We start from the raw sequence: 25539 nt of genomic DNA on the forward strand, positions 1-25539 counted from the left end.
TCTTCTTTTTCTTCTTGTTCTTGTTCTTCTAGTTCTTCTTCTTTTTCATCTACTACTACTTCTATTTTAGATTGCAATTATAGGTATAGATAGGGCATTTTAATGTATATTAAAGTTCAATCAGAAGATATTCATTTCAAATTATACTAAGAGACGGTAATCCAATGCACTGGAGACATACAGTGCTCAAGCTCCTATAATGCCTGATAATATCAAGATGGTAATGATGTATGAGGATAAAAAAAGTGGGCAAGCTTTTGATGCGGCAACAATGTTTTTTTGTTGAATAGTGGAGGAAATATGAGCTGCTAGTAGTGTAAGCTTACACATTTTCATATGGTTGGTCGTATGGTTGGTTGGATTTTGTTTATGCCAAATGGTCACATATGTGACCCACACTTTACTTTCCTTTAAATTTGTGGATGGATTTTCGCTATCAGTCACAGAACAAGATTAAGTGAATAGATTTTATGCAGAGAGCCTTAAAACATACGTAACATGCACACATGTATATACATACAATGTGGTCATACATTTGGTCATACTATGTTTGGTTTGGTTTTCAATAAATTGAATTGAATTGATACATAGGCCTACAATGTAACATACAAATGTACACACATATACACAAACATGTATGATATAATTTACACACATACCCCGTGTACATACACATGCACACACACACACACACACACACACACACACACACACACATGCACATATTCACCTTCAATAGCAAGAGAGATGTACTATAGTATACAGATACACGATACGTGTATATGTGTGCATACATGTTGTTACGTGCATGTACAGTATGTATATCAAAATGTCTACTGGTATACATAGTTTCCACACTAGATAGAGAGGAAAGCTGTAGTAAAGGCACACACACAAACAGACCGAACTCTTCCTACAATTAGAAATACAGACATGTAGGGTCATATAGACATACATGACATTCCTGAGAGTTAGACAGTTCACGTCACCCAGTCTGCTATGTTCATTACTACAGTCCTAGTGCTCTACCTAGTGAACCACAGTCTTAAAGGAACACATTCTCTTCTATCTGACTTTGTTCCATTTTCTTCTCCAGTCTCCTTCTTTGTTATCATTTTTCTGAAAATAACTTCTTTAGTTGGGTTTTATCCCCGTCAGATAAAGGCTCAGCTTTTACACTATTTGCAGGTACTCAAAAGTAGAGGAGATATGAATTAAAGCAGGATCGAGAGCTTTATCTTACAGGCCCGCATTTTCCTGCCACATCTTCTTTTGGATGAAAGTTCCTTTCAACTGAGACGGGGACGTGATCTGAATGTCAGAGAGTTCAATGTTCAAGTGGTGCAGGGGAGGAATATTTCCCCTGAACTCTATTTTGGCTTTATTTTATGTTTGTTCCAAGGGAGGAGGAGAATGTGTATCCCTAATGTCTGTTTGGAGAGGAAAGATTTAGGAGGAATGGAAACCACTTAAGAAATACAGCCATACTCTGAGAGCTCCTTCAAGCATGCCTACCTGTGTGTTCTGGAGAATTCAACAAAGTTATCTTCAAAGCGATCATTTGAGAAGGATTAGAGGGAAAAGCTCCTCTTGTGTTTTATCTCCTCCCTATCACCTATTCCTATTTTCAAGCACTGCACAGACTATGGTTTACCATCGGTGTGAAATGCTGCATTTTGATGTCCAAAGGTGCATTAGTGTCCTACAGGCCTTCCCCCATCAGAGAGGAGCTCTTTTGAGAGACAGCCACAGTGCATTAGTATGCCCATTCTGCAGGGGAGAGTGCTAATATAAAATGTCACTGCACTCAGATACATTTGCCTGCTACGTGACTCTGCAGCCCCCCTCTTCACACTCGAAAAACTAGACAGAACAGAAACCCTGTTCACACCTATTCTGTGCTGAGGGGTATAGCCGACATATAGGGGTCTTGTGAGCTTTATTGGCTGTCTTTCCATGACAGTTACCTTGTGACTCGTTAACGTTTGGTGTATGAGTGTTATGGTCATACTATTCAGAGGATGATCAAAGTTGATTGACAATTGCTTCCCATATCCTTGGATTATAACATGTTTAGCCCACCAAATTCAAATTCGACATGATAAAAGAGAGTTATTTGATATCAAATGCTCCTTTTTCCTCACCCCCAAAACACAATTGTCATCAAATAGTGACAGATTGTTATGTGAATGGATTCTTAGGGTTAGAACTCAAAGCTTATGTTTCAAACAGCAAATTATAACTATGATGAAACGGTACATTAATGTGCGTCACAGAGATTGATGCTCTGAAGGGTCTTTCTGGTGCATACCTGAGATCAAACTGGAATGACCCCTTGAAGGCTCAGCGCCACCGAAGTTTAATCAGTGAAATAGAAGAGTCGGGCAAGTCTGTGATTAATCATTGACTCATGCTCCAATTTTTAGCGGAAGAAGGGAAGCGATGAGAGAGATTCACCGTCACGCAGGTCATGTGACTCCCCGCGGTGAGCAATTCTCGTAAACGACACAAAATGACACGAAATAAAGACCAGGTTAGAAGTTGTTCCAGGATTACAGCTTTCTGCTTTTACCAACCAGTTTTTCTGATGTAGTTGGAACAACAAAAAATGTTTTCTCTTTTCACATGATTTTGTGGTTCCTACAGCATGAGAAAACAGTCGTGTGAGAGGTTTTCTGCGAAACTTAAGTTTGCCAGGAAACCGTAACTCCCACTGAATGTGAATGAACTCTCCCCACATAGATGAACTTTGCTGGAATGGGAGAAATTTTTCTTATTTTGGACACTGATCATGAATAATTGCTGTTGTAGCGAGCTGTTTGAGAATGTGCCCCCTTAAAAGAGAATGTGACATTTCCCCCCCCCCCCAGCAAATGGTAGTAACATGATACCATTAGTTCAGTGAATGTGCGCTATATTTAGTACACGTCAGACAGTCTCGCTGCTTCAGAGCTGCAATATCCACGCTTTCCAACCTCTATTCATTAGGCTGCCTGGGAATATCAATCAAAAGGGCTTTTTTAGCAGGTAGAAGGGGAATGAATGTTCATCATTCCTGTCATTCCACTTGTTCTCTTCCTGATAAATAACTCCACAAAGAGAGAGAGAGATGGGAAAGCCCATCTCATCATGACAGGAGATAAATGCAGCTCCCGCGTCAAGTTTCATGTTTTCACTGAGAATAAAAAAAATGATCATGCCAAGGAATTTAGCCTGTTCAAGATGAAGTAGTTCATTTCTGCACTGATAAAAGAGTCACATATAAAATATGTTTGTTGGCTTTTCATTGCCTGCACATTTCAGCTCCTATATGTATCATGAATGTTACACTCTCCCCACTCTTCAGCTTATAAATTGTGCTCTACCTTTGATGATATACAAATCTAAATGCCATGTATAAAAACTGCAGCTGGTGAGCAGAGTTTGTCATTTTATGGACCATCAGCAAGGAATATCATGTCAAAGGAACTATGCTTATTACACTCAGTGTCAATTTTCAAAAAGATTTTTTTTTTTGACCTTGTCAATGAAATTATTTTATCATGTGAGGCACATTGATCAGTTTGACTGGAAATGTGCATTGCAAAAGATTGGTCATTATTTTCATTGTTATTATTGTTATTATTATTATTATTATTATTATCATTATTATTATTATTATTAGTAGTAGTAGTAGTAGTAGTAGTAGTAGTAGTAGTAGTAGTAGTTAGTAGTAGTAGCAGTAGTAGTAGTAGTAGTAGTAGTAGCAGTAGTAGTAGTAGTAGTAGTAATTAGTAGTGGTAGTAGTAGTAGTAGTAGTAGTAGTAATTAGTAGTGGTAGTAGTAGTAGTAGTAGTAGTAGTAGTAGCAGCAGCAGTAGTAGTAGTAGTAGTAGTAGTAAGCATTGTCTCTGTTCTTGCTTCAGCTAGATTTCATGTGCCCAGAATATTACCTATTTATGTGAAATTCCTTGATATTCTTGATATTAAGTGAGGTTGTAGAGCACAAAATATCCGGTCTGTACTTTATCAGAATGGGCTTGCTTGCCTGGAAGTAAATTATGTCAAGCGTGTGCTGAGCATTCCCACGAGCAACTCTCCAAAGTGATCAAATCTTGTGATATGCAATTAGGTTTATGAATAAAGTATTTTGTGCCGAGGCAGGGTTTGGCATTTGCTTTCCGAGCACATTCTAGATCGTGGGTGGATAAAGGTGGAGGAGTGGGTTGGCACGTGTGCAAAACTTAATTATTTTGTGTTCAGTGTTGAAAAATATATCATCAATGAGAACAAGAAGGTCAGTAATACATTATGGAGTAATACCCTTTTATGCTCTGATAACACAGCAAGTTTTTTGATAAATTTGCAATTGATTGTCATGACAGGTCATTATCAAACCTGTTTTGCTGGATTATCCCAAGGGCATTGTTGAAATCACTATGAGGAAAAACAGTAGGGCAGAGGATGTGAAAGTTTCACTTCTTACGAGTTTTTAAATCCAATAAGGGTAGAGCTCCTTACATGGCCCTATGTATGAATGAGATATTAGCACAGTGGTGTGAGGTTGTCCAGGAGGTTTAATGAGAGTTTTGATTGGTTGGTCTATGAAAGGGGGGGGGGGGTCTTGATAGCATCATGGGTATCATGACGCACCCCCTGCGTGCTGATGCCTTCTTCAGGAGCCCTGCAGGTGGTTGCCCGTCTGTGGGATTTCTTCCTCGCCAGCGAGTCTTATGATACATCGGTTCACATGTCTGTGACTCATTCCAGCCTTAAAGGTAGAATCCACCCATCCTAGGTTACCAACCAACCAACCCATTTCCATTTTCTACAATATTTTTTTCTTCTGTTTTCTTTGTTTCCAAACTTACATTTCTCATTTTTCATCTGTAAGGAGAGTGCCACCTAGCAGTGGAGTAACCAAAGGCAAGTTCATTGAAAGTCATGTTGATGGTTTTGAATGTAACAGCTTTAAAACTACTCTACAGGAAGGGCTGTGATGTTTCTTCATGTGAAATCTTGAGTCTCCATCCTCCTTGGTAGAATCCTATTAGAAAGTCATTTGATATTGCCCTGCACTTTGAAGGATGTACTGAAAGAAAGAGATCTCTCTCGTGTAGCAAGGTAGCCAGTTTAGTGAAGTCGGTCGTGGTCTTTTACCGATGGCAGAGTATATATTCAGAGTTTCCCAACCAATGTGGAGCAGTAACCTACTAAGTCAGGTCACTGCTATTTCTCATATTGTTCCAACTCATAAAGGTTGAGTCTATTTTTGTGAGCAATTTACTCAAGATTCATTTTATTGAGATGGCCCTTATAAAGTAGCCCACATAACCTCATTTTCCTAATTCACACTATAACCTCAGTAGATCTAGGCATTATTGGAGAGAGCCAGTGAGTGTGGAAGTTATTGGATGTGATCGCTGAATTATGGAGCTGGATACTTTCACTAAATTATGAAGCATAAGATATCAAAATGATATAGTAGACCGTCGTCAATCAGAATGTCTGAAAGGATTGAACTGGCTCAGAGGATGGTGTGTTTGCTTCGCACACCAGAAGGTTCCTGTTTCAATCCCCTGATGAACACTTTGGTACTAAATGCTGGTCAAATGTTTTCCATGGTGCTAAGAGGTGAAAATACTGGTTATAATCAGTCTTTGGCTGTTAATTATGGGATGTTTGTCAATGAGAGATGATGTGGGAGATCACATGACCTGTCAGTGAGGAGCGTGATGCCATCCTTGGGATGCCATTCTTGGGATGTCGTTGGCAAATCATACTCGCATGAAATGGGAAAGTTAATAATAGAAAAATATCTGTGCTCATGATTGCATTTGAAATGACTTCTCATTATGAGATAGTAATTCTTAAATAGGCATCCCAAGGTCTCAGTTTGCATCCAGCTACACTTTAATACAAATAATGAGGTTTTCAGGTATGATGGAATATTAGTCTTGTTTCAGACAGAGATTTTTCATTTTCATCACAGGGTCGAAGCATTTGGTATTCAATGCAGCAGGATGTTGGGGCTCTGTTGTCATACTAACATATCTTCCGACAAATAGTGTCATGTTGGTGTCACTGTAGGATAGCAATACTGCATCATTGGCCCGTAGCATTAGTGTTATTGTGATTTTTATCTCTTTAAAAGTTTCTTTATCACTGCTGAGTTCCCTCAGCCAAGGAATTATGATATTGAGGCTCTCTTCAGAAGGAATGCCTTTCCTCGCTGTGTGTGTGTCAGTGGCGGATCCAAGGGGGGGGGGGGGGGGGGGGGGGGGGGCACCGGGCGCACGCCCCCTTTTTATTTTTTGCTAAAACAAAATAAATACAAAAAATGGGGGGCGTGCACCCCCCTTTAATTTTGTAAAAGCGCCTCCCCTTTACGGAATTCCTGGATCCGCCCCTGTGTGTGTTCCAAGAGAGGGAAATGAGCGTACCCCTGTCCATTTGGCCCTGCATTAGGGCATTGGACAGTGCCTTCAAAGAAGTAGAAAAAGAAATCCAGCAGGAACCCTTTGTTAACACTATTTCTTTAATTCATCATTCACGATGTGATGTAACTTGTAAATGAAGAGCAGAATTAAGAGCATGACAACATGAACATAAATGCCAAAAATGATGGAGGATGTTTGTTCCAGATGTGTATCCCTGTGTGGATTTAAGAATCAATTGTCCCATTTGTTGTGAAATAATTGAACAGAAGTCGTATTTGGAGGCAACAAGTGGTCCCATTTGAAGTCATTGAATGTATATAAATTTGTCACATGGGTTCTGGATGTTGAAATCTATAAGATGAATGGCTTCCAATGCAGGTGTGAGGTAGAACAGCTTGAAGCGTTCAAGGGATGCCACATTAATGTCTTGCACTCGTGACAGATTAGTCAGCGAAACATTTTGCATGATGACAGCATTGCCTTCCACCTCCCATTGGGCTGTAGATTGATTGACAACATGTAAAGACCAAGTCACACCCCACCATACTGGTACCACCCCCTGTAGGTGGTTTCAGAACCTGATCTGATCAGATCTCGTTTTCCGTATTCTGTCTGTTTATACTGAGCTAAAAAGGCTACCTCAAGCTGCTGGAGGAGGCTTCAGAGCCCTCTTTATGATTAGTAAAAATGGGGTAAGAGAGAGAGAGAGCATAGAGACTCTCAGGGCATTCAGACGCAAAAAATTTATACTAGAACAGTATAGCTATACCAAAACGGTATAGCTATATGATGAATTTATACGTCTGAATGCTGACTAACGAAACGACTTATAGCGAAACGATGGTCAGAGCATCGACGAATCAGCATTCCGTGTGCGTCTGAACGTAGGGCGACCATAGAACGGTATAACTGGGCGGGGCTTAATGGGAGCGCGCACGAAAGGTGACCCCACAGCTGTCACTCATGACTACAATGTATAACAGCATGCGCAGTGGAAAACTGCACATCTATACGACGTTTCCCAGAACTGTCAAAATTAGTGTCTGAACGGTCTGTCGGCTATACGATGATTCTTTATACGTCGTTTTGTTATCGAGTTTTGGTATAAAATGGCATGCGTCTGAATAGGGGGTCTATGTTCACACATGAGTCAAATCTTGGGAACAGTCCATGTAGGGATGTTGTAAAGGTATATTAATCTCACAGGGGATTGTTCACACTTGTACCAAACTGCTGTGGACGGTTTACAGGTGACTGTCTCACCAGTCACTATTAGGTGGTCAACTTACATGTGAACAAACCATGCATCTAACCTGCAATGCATTAGTTCCTGCCTCCATATTGTTGCCACGTGCGCCACATGTGATATACCGGTAGACAGCTGTTTGCATCACTCAGTCTTCACATTTTTCCCAGAACATTTCATGTCATCAGAGAAAAGGAAGTTTTCCCACCAGGATTCATATTTACAGCAAAATGAGAGGAGAAATCCCTCATCACCGGGGTTTCCTCCTCAACTCTGAGACCAGTTTGAACCCAGCAAACGGTGGTATGTAGAATGGGTTTGAGGAGATAGCCCTGGCTGCAATTAGCTCCCGTCTCGACAGCCCATTGTGCCTGCCAGGATAATTAGCTGTCACGTGTCATTAGTGCCCACACTAGCTGCAGGGGGTCATACTGTGAGACCACAGGAGGGCGAGAGAAAAAGAAACAGCTTCTGAAAATGGAGGGGGGGGGGGGTAGGGAATCATCATAGCTTGTAGTACATTTCAGCCAACCTGTCTATGCATTAAACTGGACAAGTTTCTCTTAATAAAGCATGATAGATATTTCCTGGATATTACACTTTAATCAGGCAATCATTTCTCTCATAGAATGAGGGTTAGTTTGAATGAGGGATAGTTTGAATGAGGGTTAGTTTGAGAGTGTGGAATTTTGTATGAACAAGAGAAAGTGTCTTGTAAACCAACAGAGGACCTTGTTTAGATCTGTCATGTAGACCTCAGGTCAATTCACATCCTGTTCGATACGTCTATTGTGTATTCAGATCACACTGAAGTAAAATTTAGAGTGACGAGATGACGCAAGTCATCCAAAGTTCTTGCGCATCGAGTGTGTATCACCCCCATGAGGATTCGAGATGCGTGATGCTGATATTCCAGATGCAGTCAGCGACTGGAGGATGCTGCGTGTAGATGTCATGGCATGATGAATGTCTTGTCTTTAGGTTACCGTACCCAATGCTGCTGGCCATGAGGGTGCAGGTTTTCATGGAGCTGAGGTTGTTTGCGTGTGTAACAGGGCCAGAGGAGGAGAGGTAGGGAATATTCATGAGACGGTGACCATCATGGGTGGCTCCAGGTACCGGTACTCATGGGTGGAGGAGATAGACAAGAGGGGGTGGGGTAGAAGACAGGAGTTCAGGAGTGCACCATGGTGGCACTGGTCCTTTGCTGCAAAGCATTGTTTGATCCCTCGTATGCTCTACCCAAAGCTGCCCCACCCTCCCCCCCCCCAGAAAAAAATAGATAAAGAGAGAAAAATGTGACCTTATAGCCAAGACTCATCAATTACACAGGCCTCTAGCACTCATGCCGTGACATTTTCAAAGAGCTTTTAATGATAGGGAGCTTTAGATTATTGGGACGCGGACATTAGAGGCGAGAAACCTGTTCTGCGCATGTGCAAAATTGTTAATGAAAATTGATCTCGCATCTCTTAGTTTTCATGGTTGGTTCTGGGCCATTCAGTGTCCGCTCGATTCACGACATAGAGAGCTACTCGATGCAATGATGTTATGGGGGCACCATTTTAATTTGTGGAGGCTGAGTCCTCATATAATGTAAACCTTCTCTACAACACAACAAACAGAGAGAGAGAGAAGAACAGCCAATGCAATCATCGTCTATTTAAAGCATCCATGTAGCAAATCTATAGCTCCGTAATGATAAGGCAGAAAGAATGTACACAGTGGGTGTATGAAATAAATGTGAGTGTTTTAGTTCTTTTCTTGGCTGCATTTTTTTAAAGTGGTCATAGTCATGTAGGCCTAACTGGTCAAAACATGTGAAGAATGATGGTTGTGAAGGGTAATCATAGAATAAGTCTTCCATGTAGAAAGCACTGTTAAGTTTTAGAAAAATGCTGAAAAAATAAAATTTATTTTAGAAAATCACTTTACATTTAATATTAGTATTTTATCTGTAGTATTTTACTAACATGACTTGACAAGCACAGTATTGGTGCCTCAAATTTGTCAAAACATCAACTGTGTCCTGCAATGTTTGAATTTGACCGTATTAAAACCCTCAATTCTACTGTCTTCTTATGACCTATCTCTGGAAACAAAATAATTTCATATTCCCTCATAACAAACTAAAAATTGAATTGAATTAAATGCATACAAATGAGGAAGGAAACTATACCACAAATTAATATCGTGTTGATATATTCTGTCATTTTCAGCTGTGAGATATTAAATGTATTACATCATAGTTTCAGCCTCGCCATCTAGACGGTAAAATGAGTACAAATTTGTTTATGGCAAGCTGGCCCTGCAAGCAGTGAAGTGACATTGATGTATCGGTTTCGCTGTCATCGAATGGACGCTGATGTAACAAGATACTACTGAGATGGTTCCTTTAGTGCAGCTGCATTCGCACACAGGAAAAAAAATCGCTTTTTTTTTTGTGCCGCGATGTGAAAATTGACTTTATTTTCCAACATTCATGCACAGCAAAATAAATGATAATAATAATAAAGAAAAGAATGATAAATCAATAGGCTTCAAATGAAACACTTGAATCTTCAAGACTGTGCATGTGAATGACTGCAGTGTGACACGGGACTCCCAAGGGTGTGAACATACATGTAGTGTGGTGAGGTACATTGTGGGATTATAAATACATATTTTCCTCTTATGTGTTGTTCATCTACCACACAGGGCAAATTATCCCAAAAGTGCATATCAGGAGAGTAAAAAGTTTATTTGTGTCCACACATACAAATGAGCAGTTTTCACCTTGCGTTGCAAAAATCAATTAAAAAGATATACAGTCAAACCTGCCTTAGTGGCCACCTGTCTATAGTGGCCACTGCAAAATCCCCCCGAGAGAAAAGCCCTGTTAAAGACCCTGTGTATAGCGGCCACCTGTCTAACGCGGCCAGCGGCCACAAATTTTGTTTCCCGCGGGAGATATTAACCTGTCTATAGCAGCCTAAAACCCAATGGAGCCGTAGCCAAGCCGATAATTCAGCGTATTTTTCTGTTTAGCCGTGCGAGCAACGTTCAGTGATCACCACCGCTGCATTCATCCCTCATTCAGTCATAATAATGCACGATTCTTCACGACAATAAACATGCTACTGTGCAACAATTTCATATACACCGGCATAGTTAAATGCATGAAACGAACGGTGTATGTATACGTACACACATACACTGTACATTATGTAAGGATACAATGATGATACATGTACATGTAAGCAATGCACACAAAGTTGGATTACCTGTCTATAGCGGCCACCTTTCTATAACGGCCACTTTTTCCCTCTCCCTTGGGTGGCCGCTATAGACAGGTTTGACTGTATATATATTCATTTTGTGTATATGTTAATGCAGCTACAGCTTACTTGTGAAGGGCTGTATTCCACCAAATACAACAAGTGACAATTTCTACCAATTTCATTATTATATAATTTACCGGCACCAGAAATACAACAGAGTTACAAGCATGTGATTCAAATCAAAGTGATATACACTCTTCCTTATAATCACTTCATATGTTTGTGCATAATTCTGAGATGATTCTGGATGTGACTTACGTCCTTCTGCCAGATTGCAACATCAGTGCAAGATGACATGAATCTCTTACACAATGGCTGATTGATAATGTGGCATGCAATGATATCAAGGGTCATGTGATTTTATAATGAACTGTCTGGTGACATTGTTGCATGTAGGGAGGAAGATTTGCAGTAGTTTCAATGTGGACTTTCTCCTGCCAGACAATTGTATTGGCCCATTACAACAACAAACAAAAAAAGGGAAAAAATTAGAAAACAGTCTGGCTGGCACCAAATAGTGTAGAACCTGTTGGAAAATATTGTGATAATAAATGAACTTTCAAGTGTTTGTTAGTCTCATCTCCTCTGTAAGACAGTCATAACAACAGTGCCCATGTCAACAATACCAGCACATGTACTACTCTACTTCTGTTCCTTAAGTAGTTTCGTTCGTTGGTGTTGTTTTTTAATGCAATAAAAAAAGTCATCAATACATGAGTCATTTTTGTAACTCAACTTTCATGGGAGGTCGGATAAGTGATGGAAAATAATGTAACCATTTTTTTAAACACAATCACTTTAGTATCCTTGAGTTGTTTGTTTTAAATCTTTGCTGTTAAATTACACAGAGAGATGAATAACTTGGTGATTAGATTTATCAAAGAAACAAGACTAAGCCAAACACAAAATATTACTGTGTCTGCATAACCGGATATGAACGTAGTGTACTTTTCTACAGAGTACCAACTCTTATAATGTAGCAAACTGTTGGTTTATTTTAGTATACAAATAGTGAATGGTCACGAGTGCAGTGGTACAAGATTTCTCATGAGGTTAAAGATAGAGGCACTCTGTTCATCTCGGCAAGATAAATAGTGCACCTCATCTTTTACCGAGTGCGAAATCTTGTTCCATTGCACGAGTAACGACAATACACTATTTGTTTTATACAACACTTCAGATGTCCATAGATGTGGTCCACACAGATTCTTGAATTTAGCACAGAAATGGCGACCATTTTGCATGAAAGCCAAATTAGTAGCACAGTCACAGTCAGTCTAGTCATACGTGTAGGAAACCAGTCGGTTGAAGTTGTTTATAATTATAGTAAAAAGAATAAGAAAATGCATGCTTGTGACTGTTGAGTGCACATGGCAAAGGTTTGTTTATTGTGACATCAGAGCCGTACAAAGGAACAAATACTTCAAGTCAATCATTAAACACAAAAGTCAATGGAAATTGGGGACATCAGCTTTGCGATATCCATTTTAGCTCAAACATAATTGCATGGCTGACAGCGACTGCATGCAATGGAACTTTTATCTGCATGTAATGTGAAGAACAATTGACCAATCGGATAGCTTTATTCTTTTTTAGTGTCGTATAATTGTTACTTGTAATTGATTAAGTTCGCCTGTGTTAGTGCTCCTTTGATGAACATTGTGATTTATACATCCTGTTATGTTTGAGATAACTTCTGCTCTAAGAGCTTTCCTCCAACTTCACCTGTTTTGTGCTTGTCTTTGTACTAAAAAAAAAAAGAATAGAAGATTGTGTTTTTGATTATCATCATCATTATCACTGCCGTCATTGTCATTTCATCCACTTTCATATGTTGCTTCATCTGTTCATTTGTACTATGCATTCTCATTAAATATTGAATATCTGAATCAGTATGAGTCAATGCTTTATTATTTGTTCTGCTTTAAAGTTCCCAAATAGTTCAAATTTTCCTTCATTATTGTGTTGTGATATGAGTCCTTGAGCACTAACACATTTTTTCTTTCTTTCTTTGATTTCATTTGTTGCAGTTTTTGAGACATGAGGAGAATGTGGAGATTGTGGAGGATAGAAGCAAGGAGATGGCCAATATGATGGATATGGTGAGATATACCGCATCCTCTTGACCACACCCATTCTGGGCTCCACAGTTAAACCATCAAACCACCTCAGGGAGTTGATGTGCTGGTTACCTGCGCCGCCAGGTGGATGGGTGTGGGATTCAAACCTCCTGTGGTTTTGACAACAATCGGCAGGCAGGAGATGTGCTTGCTTAAAATCTAATCTCATGTCATCAACTAATCACTCAATTGAACAATGACACTGAATTTGATTGTCAGATTTGGATTTCAAGTTTATGATTTATAGACAATGTGTATCACAACATTTTTTGTTCTAAGTGTAATAGATTTTGCTGTGGATCTTTGGAAAGCTCAACAATTACCACTTACATTGAATGAAAAGAGAAAGACATTGTTTTTCTTTTGTTTGTTTGTTTTGTTTACTAATATGATATCTTTGTCATGTACAAAGGACAGGATGATTAGTGTAAGCTGATGTGTAATCTAGAATATTTATCATTGGCACACTGGGAAGTACACTCATCATGATAAGATAAGCCTGTTTGATTTCTGAACTCTTTGAAGGGCTGGTTTTCAAGTTAACCTTCATGATCCTATCAGGGGAAAGATCAAAACTCTCACCTAATGAGCCACAGCTATTTCTTGTCTAATCGAGTCCTGTTTTATTGATGGTAATGTTTTAATTATTGCACATGAGATAACCTGCTTTGCTGGAATTCCAGTTTAATGAGCCTCTCTGTGGTGTGAAGTCAGTGAATGTACGGTGTGAGTATGTCTCTCATCAAATGAGTAGGACGAATGAAAGAGGGCCTCATTCGTGTTGAGTCATTGGTAAAAAGTCAGTGAGGGCTCACTTTTGGGGCAGTCAAGGAATCATTTGTGTCCATGTCAGCCTGAGTGGTTGCCATTCCAAGCACCTTGTGGATGTAGTGTGAGGGGAAAATGGCAAGGTTCCTATTTCAATTGAGCCGATCATTACTGAGCTCTGGTGTTAATGAGAGATCCTAGAAGTCAAGTTATGTGTTGGGGGTTAATTTGGTTTTCACGTCTGCAAAAAATACCTCCCTCCTTCTCTCTCTCTCTCTAAATGATTACAGTCTGTAGATTATCATGTAACATGAGACTGTGTGAATTCGGTTCTTTGCAGAGTGAATCTATATACATACGTATATCTATCTGTCTATCTATGTGTCTTTCTATCTGCCTGTCTTTATCTAGTTATCATTCTATCTGTTTATTTTTCTATCTTTCTATTATCTATCTGTATATTTATCTATCTATAAATCCGTTTTCATTTTTTCTTTTTACTTGAATTCATTTGTGCCATTTTTGTGTCAGTACAACTATACCTTTTTTTCTTACTTTTTTTTAATCCTGTATTGCTCCATTCACTTTCATGACATAACTTCTTCAGTATTGCTATACTTTGTCAAGTTATTCTGTTACCCATTTTTCTAGAGCTTGTCAGTGACTGTAATTCGTGGCTGTAAAATCTAATCCATCTACATCGTGCTCTTGTGACTCCTGTCTCCCCTAGATCTATCGTCCAATGAATGTACGAGTTGCCTTGGTGGGTGTGGTCACCTGGTCTCAGGGTGATGCCTTCCAAGTCAACGCCAACCCCAGCACCACCATGGCTGAGTTCCAGAGATGGCGTAAAGATGTCCTCCTGCCAGACATTAAGAATGACAATGCACAGTTTATCACGTAAGATTACAATGTTCACACCAACCCTTCTTCTTCTTCTTCTTCTTCTTCTTCTTCTTTTTAATCATTCCAATATATGCAAGAGAAGAATACAAAACATTGCCCATCAAAGACAAGTTCGATAGGTGCCTGGAGATTTGTATATCTTGACAATAAAGTAGTATTGGTCTTTTATGTCTATTTTGAAACTGCCAGACTTAATGTTGAAAGGCCACTAGGGGAAATACAGACTGCAATGGATGTCTTCACAGTAGTAGATTCCCTCAAGTCAGTCTTCACTCTCAGAATGTTAAAGAATATGTTAGTTTTACCACTTGTGTGCTGTATGACAGGCATAAAAATTTTACCAAGAAGAAATTAATTAATATATTCAGTCTTAATCAGTGATGATGATGATTGTGAAGTTGGTAACCATGACAACTTCTGCAGTACAGTGTCATACAGACTGCTCCTAATTTCCCCTGGGATAAATCTGACATTTATGCGTGTTCATTTTTACCTCACCAACATGGTTTAGAGTAATCATGAGAGTGCATTTTATAGTTTTAATGAGCATGACAGTTTTTGCTAGAGTTGGAAGCCCAATAGTCAGAGCAGTGAGTGAAATCTTATGGTGTCATTCTCGGCCAATAACATTCAGTAGGAAGAATCCAGCCATATCTGTAGATCAGACATGTACAGTTATGTGTTGGTAATGGCTGACAAAATTCTGTTTGGGAGGGTGACACGACATTTGCTCCAGCAACGATTGCTTCAGTCATATTTTCTCCAAGGACTTTGGGTTATGGTTGTGATAGGGTTTTAGGTTTAGTTTAATGTGAGGATTAGGATTAGGGTGAGGGTTATGTTTGTGGGTAGAATTTATGTCTGGATTAGGGTGCAGATATTTCAAGGGAACAATTGTTGCAGGAGCAAATGTCATGGAACCATTTGGGAGGCTGATCTTTGCTGTCTACATGGCCAAATTTCAGTCATTAACAATATTAGTGTGTCTGCAGCATCTAAAAATGGGGGGGGGGTGGACTGGGAGGGGAATAACCTTTTGTATGCAGTTTGGGAACCATAACAATCCCCACCCCATGTTGGTAGGGTGTGCTGAGTCAAATTTGCAACTTGCTGATAACCTGTGAGCAAAATTCATCTTGGGGTATGAATTTTCTTCGATTTGTTCTCCCTCTGTACAAATGAAATTTGTAAGACCTCAACTGCTGATCTGCATTTTTAACAATTCATCTTCTTATTATATTTTGTGGATGCCCTTTAAAACTTATCTATGTCACATGCTGATGAATTCCACTTTGAGAAGATCCAGCCATCCACAGACAAACTTGAGTGAAGGATGTCGTTACTCTGCAAGGCTGAAAATTCTTTCTCGGTGTGTGGGAGCACGAGGCATATTTATTTGCGAGAAGTGCAAACTCATATTGCCTCCAGCAAGGAAACAGTCAATGCAGGAAGACACACACTTGACACGTAGACCTTTTAACCCCGTTCTGAGCTACACTTCTTGACGTACCCAGGGGGGAACCCCTACTCTTAAAATGCTCTTGAACCATATCTTCAGGGCATGTTAAGTGGCGGGTCTTCTATCATCCTTGCATAACTGTGGGGGAAAAGGTCTGGCTGTATTCAGGGAGGAACAAGTCTGGCTGTATTCATGGAGGAACTTTGTATTAATCGGCAATTAATAGATTGACAGGGGGAAGTGTCTTCTTGAGAAAGCATCAGTGATGCATTCACTCTCTTACTTTTATGTTTAAGATAATGAATAACTTAACCCCTTCTTATATAAGAAATGAATTTGAATTCGTAACTCATTTTTACCCCTCTCATTTTGGACAAAGATTAAGACTACCCAAACCTAGAACTGAATATTTGAAGAAATCATTTAGATATAGATATGCTAATGATTATAATGACCTTCCCATGGATATAGAGATTTTTTTCCCTTACTGTCTTCATGTTTTCAATGTATGAATTTCATGATTTCATATTGTATTTGCAATTTTCATGTTGTGGACCCCATGGAAGAACAGCCATGTTGTCATCGCTGAATTTAGGCCATCTAGCCAATGTTGTTGTTTTTTGGAGGGAAAATAAAATCAATCGATCAATCACCTCATTTTCTTTCTCATCTTGTTCTTGTTTGTAGATGAGGAGCAAGTAATGAGAAAGTTTACTGCAGTTCTTACCACTTTTCACAAGATACTGTCATGGTTTGTGCACCATTATGAGGTGTCTGGATGTGAAAGTCTGCCTACCCGTGATTTCTGCTTTACCCCTTTTCTGGAATTGATACGGCAACACATGCTACGCTTTGAACTTTTCCTTCACTTTGATGAGGTTTATATTCACGAATAACTCTGATGCTAATTTTGCTGAAGCTTAAAGAAGATTTTCCTTCTCTTGTACATTCTTCCAGGGGTGTAAACTTTGACGGTAGCACCGTTGGGATGGCATCTCTTGGGACGATGTGTTCGGATGAGAGATCAGGAGGAGTCAGCCAGGTGAGGACTTGAACCACAAACCCAGCTCAGTAGATCCTGGCTTTGTCTCCTATATACCGCGGTCAAGGGTCATTGCTCACCCATCAACTTCTATTTATTTCTTACATGTATCAGACTATCTAAATAAGATGTTTTTCGGTGAAAGATCAATCAAAAACATATCATATGAATGTATTTGCTTCAATTAGATAAAGGATGTGAGATTGCTGATTGTTATTTCATATATATATATTTTTTTTTTTTTTGTGGCAAGAGTCTAAGGAATGTCATATAGGCCACTCTTTCACTTTGATGTCTATGCTATGGAGGAATTACCGTAGATAACAGCATATGATATCAGTACAAATGGAAACATGCATCATATTTAAAACTGTAAATCAAAGAGGAGATTTTATCGAAAAACCCTAAAAGGAATAGATACTTTTGATTAATAGAAATGTTATGATTCTCTTAACTCTGTTAATTCTCTGTTGTTTCCATCTTTGTGCAGGATCATGACAGCAATGTTGCCGTGGTAGCCAGTACCTTGGCTCATGAGATGGGACACAACTTGGGTTTCATCCATGATACCTCTGATAGGAACTGTATCTGTGATGCTCCTTCCAATGTGGGATGTGTGATGGAGCCATCCAGTGGGTATGTCTCTAGTTAGTACTTCTTCTTCTTCTTCTTCTTCTTCTTCTTCTTCTTCTTCTTCTTCTTTGTGGGTGCTCCGTCTCCTTTGTTTCTTTGAAGATTATTGCGGATATCAGCTGGTTTTGTAAGTGGTTGACCACATCATCAGGATTTCACCCTGCTCTTTTCGAGAGGAGTAAAGTGGGTAGTTTGAAGTGTATAGGGCATAGGGAATAGTGCTCTTACACACAGGACCAATGGCTTATTCAAGTCTCCTCTGAAAGACGTAGGACTTGAACCTCATAACATACCTTGAAATCTGTGATCTTTCTCCATACATATGGTCTCAACCACTCAGTCATGGCAGCTCCATGGGTTATAGAGCAACTTTGAACATGTCGTATCTATTGTGTGGAATATTTTCCTGTGGTGCAGCAGAATGAGATGTATTAATTTTCTTGATGAAAAAAAAGACTTCTTGAAAGCTGGTCAGTGGAATATGATGAAGATGAGGTCAGAGCCATTATAGCTGAATGTTTAACAGTGTGGTGAGTGTGAAGAAGCTATTTCAGTATTTTATGTAATTATCACTGAGAAGAGATATTGGACATGAAAGAATATGTTGACAATCATATGAGGCAACATTGTATTGTTTGATACAGAGTAAGATAGTGAGAGATTGCACCACATGGACAATTGTTATTGGTCTTCCCAATGTGCTCAGTCTTGATTTGTATGTTTAGTTTGTGAATTTCTGAATGATTTGTTGGTAAAATGACCATCCACTTCTATCCCGGAATCTCTCTACAGTCCCATCCCACCCACAAATTTCTCCACGTGTTCCTATGATGACCTGAACGCATCCCTGGAGAAGGGTCTAGGGGCGTGTCTCTTTGATTACCCCGACATGATCTTTGATGGACCAATCTGTGGCAATGGATTCCTGGAGAATGGGGAAGAGTGCGACTGTGGATCACCAGAGGTTGGTGACCTTTGAATAATAATAATAATAATGATGATAATAATAATAATAATAATAATAATAATAATAATAATAATAATAATAATAATAATAATAATAATAATAATAATAATAATAATAATAATAATAATAATAATAATGATAATAATAATGATAATAATAATAATAATAATAATAATAATGATAATGATAATAATAATAATGATAATGATAATGATAATAATAATAATAATAATAATAAGACTAATAACAACAATAATAACAATAATGATTGTAGTAATAACAATAATAATAATAAGAAGAAGAACAACAATAATAATAATGACAATAATAATAATGATGATAATAATAATGATAATAATAATAATAATAATAATGATAATGACAACAATAATAATAATAATGATGATGATAATTGCATTCATATGGAGCTTTATTCTGGTGTTGAACCATCAATATCACCTCCAGTATGGCAAGCTGATGTGGATGAAATCAAAGGCCAAACTTGTGTTCTTTGAGATTGTCTGAGATTTGACAAGCAGTATTTACAAATGCAACATTGAAGCAGTTACATAATTGTTGTGAAGAGTAAAGATACCCACTGCTGTGTATTGCAGCTCTGCAAACGTACCTCTCCAATTCATTTCATGTAGCAAAGTTTGTCAGACTGGAATATATGATTTCAATTATATTATGTGATATCACGACTTCAGGATGTTGAGGGATGATGGTACAGTCACACAGTTTTCATTATGTGTGTTTAGTAAAGTTTTGGCTCGTGGATACTTTACTTTTAAAAGCATGTACTATCGATGGAAATATACCACGTCTTTGTATCAGGAAAGTAGACGCTCAGTGATAGATATACATTCCTAGCTTTCAAATGATATTCTATCCAAGGAGCTTTGTCACATTGAGAAGTTAGTGAATGACGTAGAAAAAGAGTTAATGCCTTTGATGTAATTCGAGTCATTTTCCATTCACAGGAATGCAAGAATGACTGCTGTATTGCGTCCACGTGTCGTCTGCACGAGAATGCAACATGTGCCAACGGTGAGTGCTGCGAAGACTGCCAGCTGAAGAAAGCGGGTGAAGTTTGTCGCGACATTGGTACCCAATGTGACCTCCCGGAGTATTGCACCGGTCTCTCTGCAAAGGTGGGTCTGATGCACCAGACTAGCAATATCCAAAGGGCCCAGTTTGGATAGATGTAACGAAGTTCCATGTAAACTTCAGATTTTAAGATTCGTAGTGGCCATTGAACCATGTCATGGGTTTTTTGGCTTTTTTTTATACCCCCGCCAAACGAAGTTTGAAGGGGGTATATAGGAATCAGCGGACGGTCGGTCGGGCGGTCGGTCGGTCAGGCGGTCGGTCGGGCGGTCGGTCGGGCGGTCGGGCGGTCGGTCCGTTGCAAATCTTGCGTCGCGAACTACTTCCTCAGTTTTCAACCGATTCCCATGAAACTTGGCACAGATGTGTGCCTTGGGTTGTAGATGTGCAAGACGTATTTTTTGACAGTACCCAAAAGTACGTTGCCATGGTAACGGCATATTATGGGCAAAAATGGGTACAAATCTTGCGTCGCGAACTCCTCCCACAGTTTTTGATCAATTTTTATGAAATTAGGTACAGATGTTCATCTGAATATGTTAATGTGCAAGACACATATTTCCGCAGTGGCAAAAAAATGCGTTGCCATGGTAACGGCATGTTATTGGTAAAATATAGGGCAAAATGCTTCATGGCAAAACTGCTTCATCAGTGTTCTTCCAATTCTCATGGAATTCATATTGAATGTTTGTCTTAGGATATAGGTCAGCATGACACATTTCTTGACAGTGACAAAAAGTATGTTGCCATGGTAACAGCTCACATATTATGAGCCAAAATGATGGAAAATTTTGTGTTGCAAACTACTTCCTCAGTTTTTGCTCAATTTCCATGAAACTTGGTACAGATGTGTGCCTTTGGTTGTAGATGTGCAAGACGCATTTTTCGACAGTACCCGATAGTACGTTGCCATGGTAACGGCATATTAATGGCAGAAGATCAAGGAAAGATCTTGCGGATTTAACTACTTCCTCAGTTTTTTGACCAAAGCTTATGAAATGTTGTTTTGACCAAAGCTTATGAAATGTTGTTTGGCGGGGGTATAACCAGTCGCTGTAGCGACATTTCTAGTTTTTCATGTAACTCATCATTACAGTCATTGCATTTAGCTCTTATGTCTTTTCATAACTGTTGAGTTAACATATTTGACTTTCACATCATGAAAGAATCTGTGCATAGTTTAATACAAACCTAATTGTGTAAAATAGACTGGCACATGCTAGCCTGAAATAAAAACAAAAATGATGAAATCATGATTTTACAAAGTAGCCATAAACTTGCAATAGTCTACAGTGTATTGTAAGAATACAAAGGTTTGTACATTTTTGGACCTACAGTATGTCCCCCCCAACAAATAATTACAACGGATTTCCGCATTGATAACTTTTATTGTGATTAAACTTTATGAATGCTATTGCAGGGTCTAAAAATATAACATCTTACCTAGATTTTTCAGAAAACCCCATTCTATTTAGTAAAGTGGTCACAGAGAAATGTGGATTGTTGTAAAACATGTCATGAGTCTGATTCTTCCAAGTTTAGCACTTGGATGCTCTTGGAACTGCACATTAATGTGTGAACACAATGGACAGAACTTGGATGAAAGGGATTCCTGACATGCTCTACAAAGATCCTCATTTCTCTTGGACCACTAGAGCAAATCGAATTTGGTTTTCTGTAAGAAATTGTATTTTGATTGTTTTACTATTTTTAAAGTTATCGTTGCAGAGGGTACTGTTGTAATTTTTTTTTTTTACATATGGTATGTTGATATCATGCGATGTCTGACAGTACCTTATAGATATTAACTTTATTGGGTTCTTGCAAATATTATTTCTTTGACAGCTGTTTTGATTTGAGTTTTTTGTTGTCATACAAATAGATCATGTAATATTTTACTGTATGTGAGATGTGTTACACAATATGCCATTGACTTCTGTGTGTGAATTCCCTCCAGTGTCCAGCCAATGTATACAGGCAAAATGGAGAGCCATGTAAAGACACAGTGGACGCCACCTGCTATGACGGTCAGTGCTTGACGCTTGACCACCAGTGTGAGAGTGTCTGGGGAGGAGGTAAGAGTGGTAATGGAATGTTTGATAGTTTCGATGTCAATGTTTCTCTGTAGATGATGACAATCAGTTGTTTCATCACCTCAACATTGTAAATCCCAACTTCACGTCAGAAATCTTTTTTTTTTTAATGTATTCTCTGTTGAACTGTAAATAATGGAACATTGTGAAATTTATAGTAAATTCTTCAGGTTTTTATTTCTTAAGAAATATATTCCTCTTTAGGAGATACTGTAGTAGATCTAGAGTCAAGCATATATTCCTTCTATTCTTAGATGATTACATATCTTTGTCAAGTATCACATGATAAAGTCATCTGTTTTTAATGTCTTTTCACATATACTCTCAACTCATTTTATTTGTTTATATTACAGATGCCAAAGCTGCTCATGAAAAGTGTTTTACTTTCAACACTCAAGGAAGTTCATTTGGGAACTGTGGAGGAAGCAGAACAGCATTTGAACCTTGCCTGCCCCAGTAAGTATAAAAAATTCTTACTCAGGAAAGAAAAACAATCAATGAGAAAAAGTGTGCTACCAAAATCAAAACGTTAGTTTGTAGTGACAGAATTGTGTTAGTGGTAGATTTCAGGTCTCATATTAAATATTTCAGGACATGAAATCATTTATTCAAATTATGAATTCTTGTGTCGAGCTGGTAATTGCAATTGCAATTTGCCAGTCAGCTGCAAGATATCATTTACAAATGGAAATAGAAATCGTTGATGCCAGCACTGAGCTGTTTTCAGTGTTGCTTTTCCAGAAATGGAAGTTACTGTGACAAGTAATGAAAGCTTGTTTATTTGTTGTTGGGTGACTGTGTTCAATTGAAATCATTTTTTTAGATTAATTTTCCTTGGGCTTGCTTATTGATGCTGTATCACCGCTGCTTTTCTCTCCGCTATATGTGTATGTATGGTTAAGTCATGTATTTAATTGTTTCAGCTCCTTGCTTTATGTTATCTTTCCTATGACTTGTATTGCCACTACATTTTATCCAATGTACCCTACCCACCTGTTACCCAATATGCCTGGCCCACCCGTCTCCCAATGTGCTGTACCCACCTGTCACCTAACACGTTCCATCCACCTGTCATGCAATACGCCCCACCAATCTGTTCTTCCAATGTGCCCCACCCACCTGTCTCCCAATGTGCCCCAACCCGTGTCACCCAATGTGCCCCACCCACCCATCTTTCAATGTGCCCCACCCACCTGTTCTCTCAATGTGCTCCACCCGCTTGTCGCTTGTTCCATCCTCGGCACCACCTGCCACCAAAACTGCCCCACCAACCTATTCTCCCATTGTGCCCCACCCACCTATTTTGAAATATGCCCCACATATTCCCAGTATGCTCACCCACCCATCACCCAATTTGCCCCACCCACCTGTTCTCCCAATGTGCCCCACCCATCTGTTCTCCCAATGTGCCTTACCCACCTGTCACATAATGTGCCCCACCCACCTGTTCTTCTAATGTGCCCCACCCTCCTGTGTTCCCACCAATCCATCTCTCATGTGACTCATCACTCAATAATCCTCCTGGCAACCTTCCTCCTTCTCTTACCCCAGGCATGTCAAGTGTGGAAAGCTCATGTGTCAGGGAGGCAGTAGCTACCCTGTCCTCAGCTCCCTGGCCAAGGCCAGCCAAGGGTACATCTGGGATGAGAACAACGTCCAGCATACCTGCAAGTCAGCTTCTATAGACCTGGGCCAGGATGTGCCAGATCCAGGCTATGTGGCCACTGGGTCTCTGTGTGCTCCGGGATTTGTAAGTTTTGTAACTTTCTTTCACATTTTCCTCTATGTCTAAGATGATGCTGGGTAAATGGTAATGGGTTATGGGTATATAATGGATGAATGTAAGTATAATGGTTTGCTAAATTTATCAATTACCAGATTGATTTCAAAGTAAAAATCATCGTAGCAGTCAAGATTTTGACATCTTCCCTGTAATATCAAGAATTAGGTTGATTGTCATCCTTTCCATGTTTCTGTGTGACAACCAACTGATATTTCTCATATATTTGTGCTATTCAAGTTGTTGTTTCAAGATAAACTTCTTTCTTATTTACCACTTCTAATACTGTTTCACCAATAAGAACAGATACTAATAATGTATGAAGCAGTGGTTTTGGTAGACCAATACTTCATTTGATGTACAATTGTTCTTTTGTCCCATATTTCCTCAGGTTTGCAGCAATTTCCAATGTCGAAATCTGAGCACACTCAACATCAGGGCATGTCCCTTCAACTGCCACAACAATGGAGTGAGTCCTGCACAGAATTTGGTATCCCTCTTGAGAGAGCTTTATTAGAGCCAGTCTTTTCTCTTGGGGTCCTTTATTTCTTTTCTTTTTTCTTTCTTTCTTTCTTTCTTTAGACCAGCCTCTTGATCCCCACAAGATACCCAAAAGATATTCTGAGTAATATCACATGACAGCATTAGATAGTGCTGGATGAGGGAAGCAAAACTTGTAATTGCTTGTCATAACGACATTTCCTAGGCAATTGTCTTGCATAATGTTGAATATGATTGCGATAGTTATGATCATGTTAGATTCATTGTAACTAAGGAAATGACTATCTGGTCAAATACAATTGGTAGGTTGTTGTGTTACATAGAGTAAACAAGTTCACAAGTACTATGAATTGTAAGTGTCCATATACTTCTACAAGGGAATAGATAGGTGAGCGAAATCCAAGGTCATCAGATTTTAGCAGCATATTTCTGGGATGCTTGAGGCATTGGTGACTTACTCTGGGAGACTACCGGTACATGCCGGGTGGAAAAGAAGTTAAAAGAAATTAATAACTGCAGGATGGGTACAGGCAAGGTCTATGAAAGTGATATATTCTTGTGATATATATGATATATTTCATTCAATATATAATTCAATCTTTACTTACCAAAGTATGACTGTCAAATTCCTCTTGAGGGATGTTGTGTTCTGTGGCTAAATTACGGCAGTATTAAATGTAAGTTGACATTACATGCTGAAATTGTGAGAAGCGAAGACTGTGTGCGTTAAGCTAACTTGACTGGTTTATTGCTATGGTTACCACTTTACAGGTGTGTAACAGCAAGAATCACTGCCACTGTGACCCTCAGTGGAACCCACCTCTCTGTAACACCCCTGGCTATGGGGGCAGCATCGATAGTGGTCCAGCTAGGCCGACTGACCAGCCAGGTGAGTCTAAAATTTGTGTGACTTGGGAAGGACTCAAACACTCATCTTTTGTCTTAAATATATCACCCAAGGCAAAAAGTACACAAAACCCCAAGTCGACTTTGCTGCAGTTTTCCAAAGTCAAGTTTAGTGAGAGGATGACTTTTTTCTCCTTCCCTTTAATAGATCACCACTACGTTCCTAAAATGTTTATGTTACTTTCAACCATTTCTGAACATTGTTACTGCATGTGACTGTTACCTGTATTGCCTGTTGTTTGTTGTCTATATTTTTCTTCATGTTATGAG

General features: G+C 39.1%; 1 protein-coding gene across 1 annotated transcript in view; it reads left to right on the forward strand.

The window, feature by feature from the left end:
- The window catches only part of LOC139733917 (zinc metalloproteinase-disintegrin-like MTP8), a 118997-nt gene that overhangs the window by 80819 nt on the left and 12639 nt on the right, over window positions 1-25539 (forward strand). The window contains exons 8-18 of the mRNA XM_071644731.1: window positions 13015-13086; window positions 14603-14772; window positions 17195-17279; window positions 17770-17915; window positions 18705-18876; window positions 19863-20033; window positions 21947-22064; window positions 22436-22538; window positions 23634-23832; window positions 24254-24331; window positions 25135-25252. Of these exons, the coding sequence (XP_071500832.1) occupies window positions 13015-13086; window positions 14603-14772; window positions 17195-17279; window positions 17770-17915; window positions 18705-18876; window positions 19863-20033; window positions 21947-22064; window positions 22436-22538; window positions 23634-23832; window positions 24254-24331; window positions 25135-25252 (1432 nt within the window). The remainder of the gene's footprint in view (window positions 1-13014; window positions 13087-14602; window positions 14773-17194; window positions 17280-17769; window positions 17916-18704; window positions 18877-19862; window positions 20034-21946; window positions 22065-22435; window positions 22539-23633; window positions 23833-24253; window positions 24332-25134; window positions 25253-25539) is intronic.

Source organism: Diadema antillarum, unplaced genomic scaffold (assembly GCF_040938485.1).
Source record: "Diadema antillarum isolate AM-2024a unplaced genomic scaffold, OU_Dant_1.0 seq00000503_RagTag, whole genome shotgun sequence".
Taxonomy (NCBI): domain Eukaryota; kingdom Metazoa; phylum Echinodermata; class Echinoidea; order Diadematoida; family Diadematidae; genus Diadema; species Diadema antillarum.